At 44.2% G+C, this 12,253-nt stretch overlaps 1 protein-coding gene across 2 annotated transcripts in view; it reads left to right on the forward strand.

Moving 5' to 3' along the window:
- The window catches only part of wdr70 (WD repeat domain 70), an 85,852-nt gene that overhangs the window by 17,321 nt on the left and 56,278 nt on the right, over positions 1-12,253 (forward strand). For both annotated transcript variants that reach the window (XM_021602756.3, XM_090234772.1), the window contains exon 9: positions 616-692. In XM_021602756.3, the coding sequence (XP_021458431.2) occupies positions 616-692 (77 nt within the window). The remainder of the gene's footprint in view (positions 1-615; positions 693-12,253) is intronic.

Consider the following 12,253-nt stretch of genomic DNA (forward strand, 5'->3'; position numbering starts at 1 on the left):
TGAGAGAGAATGACGGTTTGATAAGTCGTGGTAAAGGGGAACATATTACTGTGGAAGCCGGGCCGTGTCCAGTCCCATGGTTAAAGGGCTAACAGGCAGGCCTCTCCAAAATTCACACACTGATGTCATTTTGCTCAACTCCTGTCCTTTCTGTCAGGTTGAGATATGTCATGTCTGAACTCTCGGCTGCACGTCGGAGAAATCCCCTGCCCTCTCGGTGCAAGAGGGCCTCTCTCTGGGCAGTCGCTCTTTGAAGATGTTATTTGTTATGGCTATTTCTGTGAGTGCTTTTTTTACCAGAGCAGAACCCTGCTGGAGGTCACAGTCCTATGAGCTCTCAGTTTTGAGGCAGAGGGAGCTCCACTGGGCCTGGCTGGCTCTGGTGTTTAGGGGTCAGTGGCTCAGTGTCAGGGGGGTTCTCCTTCCCTGTAGGTCCATCTCTTTTCTCTGGAGAAGGACCAAGGGCTAACTAGGAGCAGTGAGATCAGGCTGCTATGCACGACGTGCCACTCCGTAAAATAGATGTTTGGTCGTTGCTTGTTGAAATCCAGATTCCTCAGTGCTGATTGGGTCAAATTATAGCCATTTAACTACGTTTCTGTCTTTTTATTTCAGGGTCACACTGCCATGCTGAACAGCGGCTGTTGGCACCCCAAGATTAAGGACGAGTTTATGACCTGCTCCAACGACGGGTGAGTTGTATGTGCGTGTGCGTTTCTCTGTGCCGGTGAATCTGAGGTTCACAGGGACAGACAAACGCACTGTTATAAGCTGGTAGTGGTGGAAAAGTACTCATTTGTCATACTTGAGTAAAGATACAGTGGGGCAAAAAAGTATTTAGTCAGCCACCAATTGTGCAAGTTCTCCCACTTAAAAAGATGAGAGGCCTGTAATTTTCATCATAGGTACACTTCAACTATGACAGACAAAATGAGAAGAAAAAAATCCAGAAAATCACATTGTAGGATTTTTTATGAATTCATTTGCAAATTATGGTGGAAAATAAGTATTTGGTCAATAACAAAAGTTTATCTCAATACTTTGTTATATACCCTTTGTTGGCAATGATAGAGGTCAAACGTTTTCTGTAAGTCTTCACAAGGTTTTCACACACTGTTGCTGATATTTTGGCCCATTCCTCCATGCAGATCTCCTCTAGAGCAGTGATGTTTTCGGGCTGTTGCTGGGCAACACAGACTTTCAACTCCCTCCAAAGATTTTCTATGGGGTTGAGATCTGGAAACTGGCTAGGCCACTCCAGGACCTTGAAATGCTTCTTACGAAGCCACTTCTTCGTTGCCCGGGCGGTGTGTTTGGGATCATTGTCATGCTGAAAGATCCAGCCACATTTAATCTTCAATGCCCTTGCTGATGGAAGGAGGTTTTCACTCAAAATCTCACGATACATGGCCCCATTCATTCTTTCCTTTACACGGATCAGTCGTCCTGGTCCCTTTGCAGAAAAACAGCCCCAAGCATGATGTTTCCACCCCCATGCTTCACAGTAGGTATGGTGTTCTTTGGATGCAACTCAGCATTCTTTGTCCTCCAAACATGAAGAGCTGAGTTTTTACCAAAAAGTTATATTTTGGTTTCATCTGACCATATGACATTCTCCCAATCTTCTTCTGGATCATGCAAATGCTCTCTAGCAAACTTCAGACGGGCCTGGACATGTACTGGCTTAAGCAGGGGGACACGTCTGGCATTGCAGGATTTGAGTCCCTGGCGGCGTAGTGTGTTACTGATGGCTTTGTTAATTTGGTCCCAGCTCTCTGCAGGTCATTCACTAGGTACCCCCGTGTGGTTCTGGGATTTTTGCTCACCTTTCTTGTGATCATTTTGACCCCACGGGGTGAGATCTTGCGAGGAGCCCCAGATCGAGGGAGATTATCGGTGGTCTTGTATGTCTTCCATTTCCTAATAATTGCTCCCACAGTTGATTTCTTCAAACCAAGCTGCTTACCTATTGCAGATTCAGTCTTCACAGCCTGGTGCAGGTCTACAATTTTGTTTCTGGTGTCCTTTGACAGCTCTTTGGTCTTGGCCATAGTGGAGTTTGGAGTGTGACTGTTTGAGGTTGTGGACAGGTGTCTTTTATACTGATAACAAGTTCAAACAGGTGCCATTAATACAGGTAACGAGTGGAGGACAGAGGAGCCTCTTAAAGAAGAAGTTACAGGTCTGTGAGAGCCAGAAATCTTGCTTGTTTGTAGGTGACTAAATACTTATTTTCCACCATAATTTGCAAATAAATTAATTAAAAATCCTACAATGTGATTTTCTGGATTTCTTTTCTAATTTTGTCTGTCATAGTTGAAGTGTACCTATGATGAAAATTACAGGCCTCTCTCATCTTTTTAAGTGGGAGAACTTGCACAATTGGTGGCTGACTAAATACTTTTTTGCCCCACTGTACCTTAATAGAAAATGACTCAAGTAAAAGTCACTTGAGTAAAAGTTGGTTTTAAATATACTTAAGTATCAAAAGTAAATGGAATTGCTAAAATGTACTTTAAGTATCAGAAGTATAAAAAAAAATCTAATTCCTTATATTAAGTAAACCAGACTGCACCAATTTATATTTTAAATGTTTTTTTAAAATTGTTAGATAGCCAGGGGCATACTCCAACACTCAGACATCATTTACATATGAAGGATTTGTGTTTAGTGAGTCCGCCAGATCAGAGGCAGTAGGAATGACCAGGGATGTTCTCTTGATAAGTGTGTGAATTGGACCATTTTCTTGTCAAAATGTAACGAGTACTTTTGGGTGTCAGGGAAAATGTATGGAGTAAAAAGTACATTCTTTTCTTTAGGAATATAGTGAAGTAAAAGTTGCCAAAAATATAAATAGTAAAGTACATATACACCCCCAAAACTACTTAAGTAGTACTTTAAAGTATTTTTACTTAAGTACTTTACACCATTGCAAGCTGGCTAACACCCAGTACTCAACCCTGCCCTATGTACATTGTCATTGAAAACTGGTCACTTTAATAATGTTTGCATACTGTTTTACCCACTTCATATGTATAACTGTATTCTAGTCAAGGCTCATCGTATATATCTACTGCTGTACACACCTTTTCTATTCATATACTGTCCAAAATGTCAATACACACCATAATATACATGCAGTATATATTTATATTCCGTACTCTGACATCGCTCATTCTATTTCAGTATTTCTTAATTCCTTTATTTACATTTTTGGGGTTGCATGTATTGTTTGGTATTGTTAGTTATTACTGCACTGGTAATAAGAGGCTCGGGCCAACTCTCTTCTCTGTATACATCAATGATGTCGCTCTTGCTGCTGGTGATTCTCTGATCCACCTCTACGCAGATGACACCATTCTGTATACTTCTGGTCCTTCTTTGGACACTGTGTTAACTAACCTCCAGACGAGCTTCAATGCCATACAACTCTCCTTCCATGGCCTCCAACTGCTCTTAAATGCAAGTAAAACTAAATGCATGCTCTTCAACCAATCGCTGCCCGCACCTGCCCGCCCGTCCAGCATCACTACTCTAGATGCTTCTGACAACTACAAATATCTAGGTGTCTGGTTAGACTGTAAACTCTCCTTCCAGACTCACATTAAGCATCTCCAATCCAAAATTAAATCTAGAATTGTCTTCCTATTTCGCAACAAAGCATCCTTCACTCATGCTGCCAAACATACCCTCGTAAAACGGAATATCCTACCGATCCTTGACTTCTGCGATGTCATTTACAAAATATCCTACAACACTCTACTCAGCAAATTGGATGCAGTCTATCACAGTGCCATCAGTTTTGTCATCAAAGCCCCATATACTACCCACCACTGCGACCTGTATGCTCTCGTTGGCTGGCCCTCGGATAATATTTGTCGCCAAACCCACTGGCTCCAGGTCATCTATAAGCCTTTGCTAGGTTAAGCCCCGCCCTATCTCAGCTCACTGATCACCATAGCAGCACCCATTCGTAGTGCACGCTCCAGCAGGTATATTTCACTGGTCACCCCCAAAGCCAATTCCTCCTTTGGCCGCCTTTCCTTCCAGTTCTCTGCTGCCAATGACTGGAACTAATTGCAAAAATCACTGAAGCTGGAGGCTCAAATCTCCCTCCACTAACTTTAAGCACCAGCTGTCAGAGCAGCTCACGGATCACTGCACCTGTACATAGCCCATCTGTAAATAGCCCATCCAACAACCTCATCCCCATACTGTTATTTAATTTATTTTGCTCCTTTGCATCACAGTATCTCTTACTTGCACACTCATCTTCTGCACATCTATCACTCCAGTGTTTAATTGCTATATTGTAATTATTTCGCCGCTATGGCCTATTGCCTTACCTCTCTTATCCTACCTCATTTGCACATACTGTATATATACTTTTTCTATTGTATTATTGACTGTATGTTTGTTTATTCCATGTGTAACTCTGTGTTATTGTTTTTGTTGCACTGCTTTGCCTTATCTTGGCCAGGTCGCAATTGTAAATGAGAACTTGTTCTCAACTAGCCTTCCTGGTTAAATGCTTTTTTTTTTTTTACTGCTGGAGCTAGGAACTTTCAAAGCATTTCGCTATCCCCGCAATAACAGCTGCACTAGGCCGTTACCCGAAAATTGTATTTGATTTAAATGAACACGGCACTAGGCTGTCTCCTACAGCTGGAGGGCTCTATCAGAGCTGGGATGAGTGGCTTGATTGGTTTGAAAAAGGCAGTAATGAGCTGAATAAGGGTGCACTGCCATGTCTCACTGCTTTCTCAGAATGGCACCGTGCAACTCATGACTACTTGGTCACTAATCTTCCTAACAGCAGGATTATGTGGATCAGGACCCCCACCAGAGAAGAAGACCCTAAACGATTCTTACAGGGAATAAACTAGTCGGATAGTCTCACCGAAATGTAAGGACAGCAATGCCGGTGTATGATCACTAGAGTCTTTGTTTGAGCTGGGGTACAGTGGCTTATCCAGGATCAGCTGGAGGATTGCAAATTAACATATCCCTTTAAGACTCATTTTCATTGAGATCACCTGGGCATCAATATGGCCCTCTCTGAAGTCTATTTCCAATTCAACAGTTACTAGGCAGTATTAGTTTGAGCTTCCAAAAATGCTGGTTTATCATTGCTGACAATATAAACTCAGCAAAAAAAGAAATGTCCTCTCACTGTCAACTGTGTTTATTTTCAGCAAACTTCACATGTGTAAATATTTGTATGAACAGAAGATTCAACAACTGACAGACAAACTGAACAAGTTCCACAGACGTGTGACTAACAAATTGAATAATATGTCCCTGAACAAAGGGGGGGTCAAAATCAAAAGTAACAGTCAGTATCTGGTGTGGCTACCAGCTGCATTAAGTACTGCAGTGCATCTCCTCCTCATGGACTTCACCAGATTTGCCTGTTCTTGCTGTGAGATGTTACCCCACTCTTCCACCAAGTCAAGTTTCCAGACATTTCTGGGGGTAATGGCCCTAGCCCTCACCCTCCGAACCAACAGGTCCCGGACGTGCTCAATAGGATTGAGATCCGGGCTCTTCGCTGGCCATGGCAGAACACTGACATTCCTGTCTTGCAGGAAAGCACGCACAGAACGAGCAGTATGGCTGGTGGCATTGTCATGCTGGAGGGTCATGTCAGGATGAGCCTGCAGGAAGGGTACCACATGGGGGAGGAGGATGTCTTCCCTGTAACGCACAGCATTGAGATTGCCTGCAATGACAACAAGCTCAGTCCGATGATGCTGTGACACACCGCCCCAGACCATGACGGATCCTCCACCTCCAAATCGATCCCGCTCCAGAGTACAGTCCTCGGTGTAACGCTCATTACTTCGACGATAAACGCGAATCTGACCATCACCCCTGGTGAGACAAAAGCGCGACTCGTCAGAGAAGAGCACTTTTTGCCAGTCCTGTCTGGTCCAGCGACGGTGGCTTTGTGCACATAGGCAACATTGTTGCCGGTGATGTCTGGTGAGGACCTGCCTTACAACAGGCCTACAAGCCCTCAGTCCAGCCTCTCTCAGCCTATTGCGGACAGACTGAGCACTGATGGAGGGATTGTGCATTCCAGGTGTACCTCGGGCAGTTGTTATTGCCATCCTGTACCTGTCCCGCAGATGTGATGTTCGGATGTACCAATCCTGTGCAGGAGTTGTTACACGTGGTCTTCCACTGCGAGGACGATCAGCTGTCTGTCCTGTCTCCCTGTAGCGCTGTCTTATGCGCCTCACAGTATGGACATTGCAATTTATTGCCCTGGCCACATCTGCAGTCCTTATGCCTCCTTGCAGCATGCCTAAGGCACGTTCACGCAGATGAGTAGGGATCCTCTGTATCTTTCTTTTGGTGTTTTTCAGTCAGTAGAAAGGCCTCTTTAGTGTCCTAAGTTTTCATATCTGTGACCTTAATTGCCAACCGTCTGTAAGCTGTTAGTGTCTAAACGACCATTCCACAGGTGCATGTTCATGAATTGTTTATGGTTCATTGAACAAGCATGGGAAACAGCTCTTTACAATGAAGATCTGTGAAGTTATTTGTATTTTTACAAATTATCTTTGAAAGACAGGGTCCTGAAAAAGGGACGTTTCTTTTTTGCTGGGTTTAGTTTACCATCATCTCACTTGTCACCAGCAGGGAGTCCTCTAGGCTAAGCTACGCCTCTGGGACCCTTGGTCTGTCCTCACCTCTCTCACAGTGTGGAGTCACCTCCTGGAGCTTTCATTGGGGAAAATCTCTGTTTTCAGAATACAATGGTAATACAATACAGAATTATCCATGTAACCTAATACACTTTCACAAGCCCTCTGTTTGTTATGTGTTCCTCTAGCCAATTGGTTTCCCCATAGAGCTTATCACAGGGGCTGTAGTGTTTCTATGTTTAGGGGTGGGGTCCGTGTGTGTTTCTCTGAACATGTTTATGTATGTGTGTATATGTGTGAGAGAGCGAGAGGGAGAGAACCCCAGTGATGATTCTAAGTGAGTGTGACAGGCAGCGGAGCAGAAACCCAACACCATGATCAGGACTGAAAACAAGGCTGAGGAGGGTAGGGGCTGGGACCAGTGTTCACCTCTGACCATCTCTTCTCCCTCCCAGATGTGGCGCTGGGGCTAGCTGCTTTATTTAGCTTTACTTTGGGTCCTGGGAATCCTCATGTGACACGTTAGCACTGGGGGTTGCCAGCCCAGTTCTGGGAGTAGCGCAGATCAGAGCAGTGGACAGAGAGCCGTTTGCAGCCGCGGCCAGCTGTAGATGTGAAGGGTCCCCAGCGGGAGGGTCCGAAGCGGGTCACTACAACTCCCTGGGCCACCGGGACCAGGAGAGGAAGGGAATGTCCAGTGGCCTGCTTTCAGGAGGTCCCTCTTCTTTCAAAGTTTCTCTCCCTCTCCTGCCCTCCATCCCTCCCCTCGGTCTCCCTCAATCACACGTCTCACTCTAAGGCCTCGGGGAACGGATGATTGTCGGGCGGATGTTGTGAAAGGGGATGTTTGGGACTTTTTATGACTGCCTCTTGTGAGCTAGGTGAGGTTCACTATGAGTAACTGAAGTTAGAACTGGAAGGGACTGAATGAGGCGTACGGTGAAGTGTTAGTCTCAATGAAGTGCTGCTGACAGTAAGAAACAGTTCATGCGTCGTCATTGGGTAATGATGATCAGTGTGGGAGGTACACCCAGTAGACCTCACAGCACAGGGAGCTGGGCTGTAGCCTGGGTTTTCACCTCAGGCAGTTATCTAAAGGCCCAGTGATTCTGAAGGGGTTGTATGAAAATGTATGCGCTCACTACTGTAAGTCGCCCTGGATATGAGCGCCTGCTGAATGACTAAATTGGAAATGTTGTCTCTCTCCTCCCCACTCCTGCACTCCCGTTCAGTGGTCCCAGTGGGGAGCCTGGATGTCTTGGCTGCTGTGTGTGTGCCTCTGTCTGACAATGGGCCAGATAAACCAGGACCCAGGGCTTCTATTTCTGAAGACCAGAGGAGGGCCAGCCGTACCGCCTGGTGCCGTTCGTCTGTCTTACTGACAACAGACCAGTGTTACCACCCAGATTTAATAGTCTCTCTCTCTCTCTCTCTCTCCCTCTATTGTTCTGAAGCTGCTTTTGATGTGCTGCTTTTGATGCTTTAATGTACTAGCTCTTTCAGGGCTCTATACTGACCTTTTTTTTACAAGGAGCACGTGTGCCCCTATGTTGAAATATTTAGAAGCACAATGACACATATTTAAGATAACAAGCCGTTTTCTTTAGCGATGGTGCAAGCATGATGGTCATGTATCTGCACTCAGTGCATTCTCCATGGCACTCGGGCTGCGGTACAGTGAAGTAATCATTGCAACAATTATCATCTAGAGGATTTTTTTGTGTTCGCACTGGTGCACCTAAATTAAAACTCCAGGTCTCACAGCAAACTATTTAGGCGCATATGGCGAGTCAAATGGTCGCACTGTCTTTGCCCACACAAAAAAAATACAACAAATTACTATAGAATTCTTTAGTAAATTGTAGAATACTATACTACGCACTGTAGTGTCTCTCAATCATGTGTAGTACTTGTTGAAAAATACTATACTAAATACTACAGTATTATCCGCAAAACAAACACTGTAGTAAATACTACAGTAATGTCCCCATTCTCCTCCCACATATCCCCATTTGTACACTATATACAGTCCATTCGGAAAGTATTCAGATACCTTAACTTTTTCCACATTTTGTTACGTTACAGCCTTATTCTAAAATGGATAAAATAGAAAATGTTCCTCATCAATCTACACACGAATCCCCGAGCTGACATGGTAAAAATCTGTTGTTCTGGCCCTGAACAAGGCAGTTAACCCACTGTTCCTAGGCCGTCATTGAAAATAAGAATTTGTTCTTAACTGACTTGCCTAGTTAAATAGAATAAATAAATAATAAAAGGTGCAAGGGTACCAAAAATGTTGTGCAACATTGAAGGTCCCCAAGAGCTCAGTGGCCATCATTCTTAAATGGACGAAGTTTGGAACCACCAAGACTCTTCCTAGAGCTGGCCTCGCGGCCAAACTGAGCAATCGGGGAAGAAGGCCCTTGGTCAGGGAGTTGACCAAGAACCCAATTTGTCACTCTGATTGAGCGCCAGAGTTCCTCTGTGTTGATGGGAGAACCTTCCAGAAGGACATCCATCTGCAGCACTCCACCAATCGGGCCTTTTATGGTAGAGTGGCCAGACAGACTACTCCTCAGTAAAAGGCCCATGACAGCCCACCCATGACAGCCCAGTTTTCAAAAAGGCGCACCTAAGGACTCTCAGACCATGAGAAAAATATTCTCTGGTCTGATGAAACCAAGACTGAACTTTGGCCTGAATGCTAAGCATCACGTCTGGAAAAAACCTGGCACCATCCCTACTGTGAAGCATGGTGGTGGTAGCATCATGCTGTGGGGATGTTTTTCAGTGGCAGGGACTGGGAGACTAGTCAAGATTGAGGGAAAGATGAACAGAGCGAAGTACAGAGAGATCCTTTATAAAAATCTGCTCCAGTGCGCTCATGACCTCAAACGGGGATGAAGGTTCACCTTCCAACAGGACAATGGTCCTAAGCACACAACCAAGACAATGCAGGAGTGGAATTGGGATAGGTCTCTGAATGTCCTTGAGTGGCCCAGTCAGAGCCTGGACTTGAACCTGATCAAACATCTCTGGAGAGACCTGAAAATAGCTGTGCAGCGAAGCTCCGAATCCAACCAGACAGAGCCTGAGTGGATCTGCAGAGAAGAATGAAAGAAGCTCCCCAAATACAGGTGTGCCAAGCTTGTAGCATCATACCCAAGAAGGCTCATAGCTGTTATCTCTGCCAAAGGTGCTTCAACAAAGTACTGAGTAAAGGGTCTGAGTACTTATGTAAACGTGATATTTTTAATTAATTCGCAAAAATGTTTGCAAAACCAATTCTTGCTTTGTCATTATGGGGGTATTGTGTGTGCATTGATGAGGGATAAAAACGATTTAATCAATTTTAGAATAAGGCTGTAACGTAACAAAATGTGGAAAACGTCAAGGGGTCTGAATACTTTCCGAAGGCACTGTAGACCATATATTGTGTTCCTTACAGCAGGGGTTCTCAAATTGGGTTCCACAGCCAGCTGTCTAAATAAATGACTATTACTAACAACACAAACAACTTTTGACCAAGGGATTGGTGGAATACGTTTAAGTGTGTAATGCAATACAATGTAATATTATTATGTTCTTAAATAACCCTGGGCAACATTGGCCTGGGAGGCTCACATGGGTATTGGTACAAAATGTTATCTTCGATGCTAAGAAATAGACCAAAATATAGAAATTTGCCAACATACAGAATTCTGGCCTGTATGATGCATTTTGCATCATATGAACATGCAAAACGTTTTATTAGCAATGGACTTATGAAACAAATAGCAAAATGTTTTTGGGGGTGGAGTTTTCCTTTAAGGCAGCCCCCCCACACCTTTCTGAGGGGTTGAGCTAAATGCGGAAGACACATTTCGGTTGACTGCATTCAGTTACTGACTAGGTATCCCCTTTCCCTTAACCCTACAGTATATTCTAGAGTTTTATTTTACTGTAAACTGTAGTATTTATTAACTGTAAATACTACAGTAAATATTAGTATTCACTAGTGTTTTCATAGACTTTCTACAGTGAATACTACAGAACAGTCTGCAAAAACACTACAGTGAATACTCAGTATTTATATCATAGTATACTATAGTATGTTTTTACATGGGTTATTAGGCCTATCTACAGCATATTCTCTGGTTGTCACATTCTGTGGATTCCTCTTCCCATGGCTTTGGCGGTCCTCTTTAAGTGTGACTAAACTATCCCAACATATTTCTATCAGAGGAATGTGACGAGAGATGTCGTTTCCCGATAAAGTAGCCCCGTGGAGCAGCAGTTGGAGTTAGACCGTATTGAAGCCCCTTTCAACATTCTCACTCTCGTTTGAGATTAAATTGGCATACATGCCAAATAGCACGCTACCTAAACGCAATGTGATTACTCATATTTGAAGCATAGGGCCCAAATAGCTGCTAAGTGCGGTGTTACTTAAACAAATTCTCTGCTGAAAGAACACCTGTTTGAAAGCCTCAAGGAGAATAATATGTTTCAGGCCAAATAGTTTGCCCCTGGAAAGTGTAAAGACTTTGTTCCTCTGTGGGAGTATTTCTAGCCAAGATTGAGCTATGGGTTTTACTAAGTAAGACATGTTTTGACACAGATTAATAGGGATGGAGAGACACACACACACACACACACACACAAACAATAACCCTAATAACTGTGAGGAATGTTTTGCTGGATGCCAGGGATAACCTCCATGCTGGGCTGCAGGACAGGGCTGGGATGTGGATTCCGATTGGCCCCAGAGGAGAGGAGAGCATGTCTCTGTCAGCCCCTGTCCTGGAGGTTCACCTGTCTGCTGTCTTTATCATACAGTACACCCCACCATTCCATGCACCATTCCATACAGTATATGATCTACACTGAGGGAGGGGCGTGCCTTCAACTCAATAATACAAAGGGTTTCTTAATGTTTTGTACACTCAGTGTAGATGGCACATTAAGGAATCACCATTGTACATGATCTTTCTGAAAATGGACACCATTATGAATCTGCTTCATGCTCTCGGGCCACACCAGTATAATAACCATGATAAAGGATGTGTGAATTGAGCGAACCCCGTAAATCTTTGCTATGGGGTTTCTCGCACTGTAGCAGCCTCTGAGTTGAGCTCTCACAAGTGTTTTATGTCCCGTCTCGATGTAAACTGATACTCCTCCCTGCTCTTGAGATCATCCCACTATCTCTTAATTGTTCATTTCTGGCATACTGTGCTTGTCAACTGAGTATTTTTCCCATTTTTCTATATGTAACCCTACGCTCTCAGCCCAAAGTATGGAGCTTGGAGATACCCTAATTTGGGCTTTTTGGAGGACTTGTGCAGGATCACAGGGCTATTAATTGTGATCTCCATGGCAATACGGAGATGTGGAGTGAGAACAGACCGATGTCCCAGGGGTCTGAGAGAACTTCTCATCCTCTCTGGGCATTGAGACACTCAGACACACCAGGTTCATCCACAGTCCAGCGCGTCTCTAACACCACGTCTCCCAGAGCCCGGCACCCCGCCTGCCTTACGGAGCTAGTGTTCCATATCCTGCTGCCCTGGAATGTAATTCAATGAAGAAAAATATGAACGCAAGATGCAACAATT

Source organism: Oncorhynchus mykiss, chromosome 5, assembly GCF_057628025.1.
Source record: "Oncorhynchus mykiss isolate SJ-2025 chromosome 5, ASM5762802v1, whole genome shotgun sequence".
NCBI lineage: Eukaryota > Metazoa > Chordata > Actinopteri > Salmoniformes > Salmonidae > Oncorhynchus > Oncorhynchus mykiss.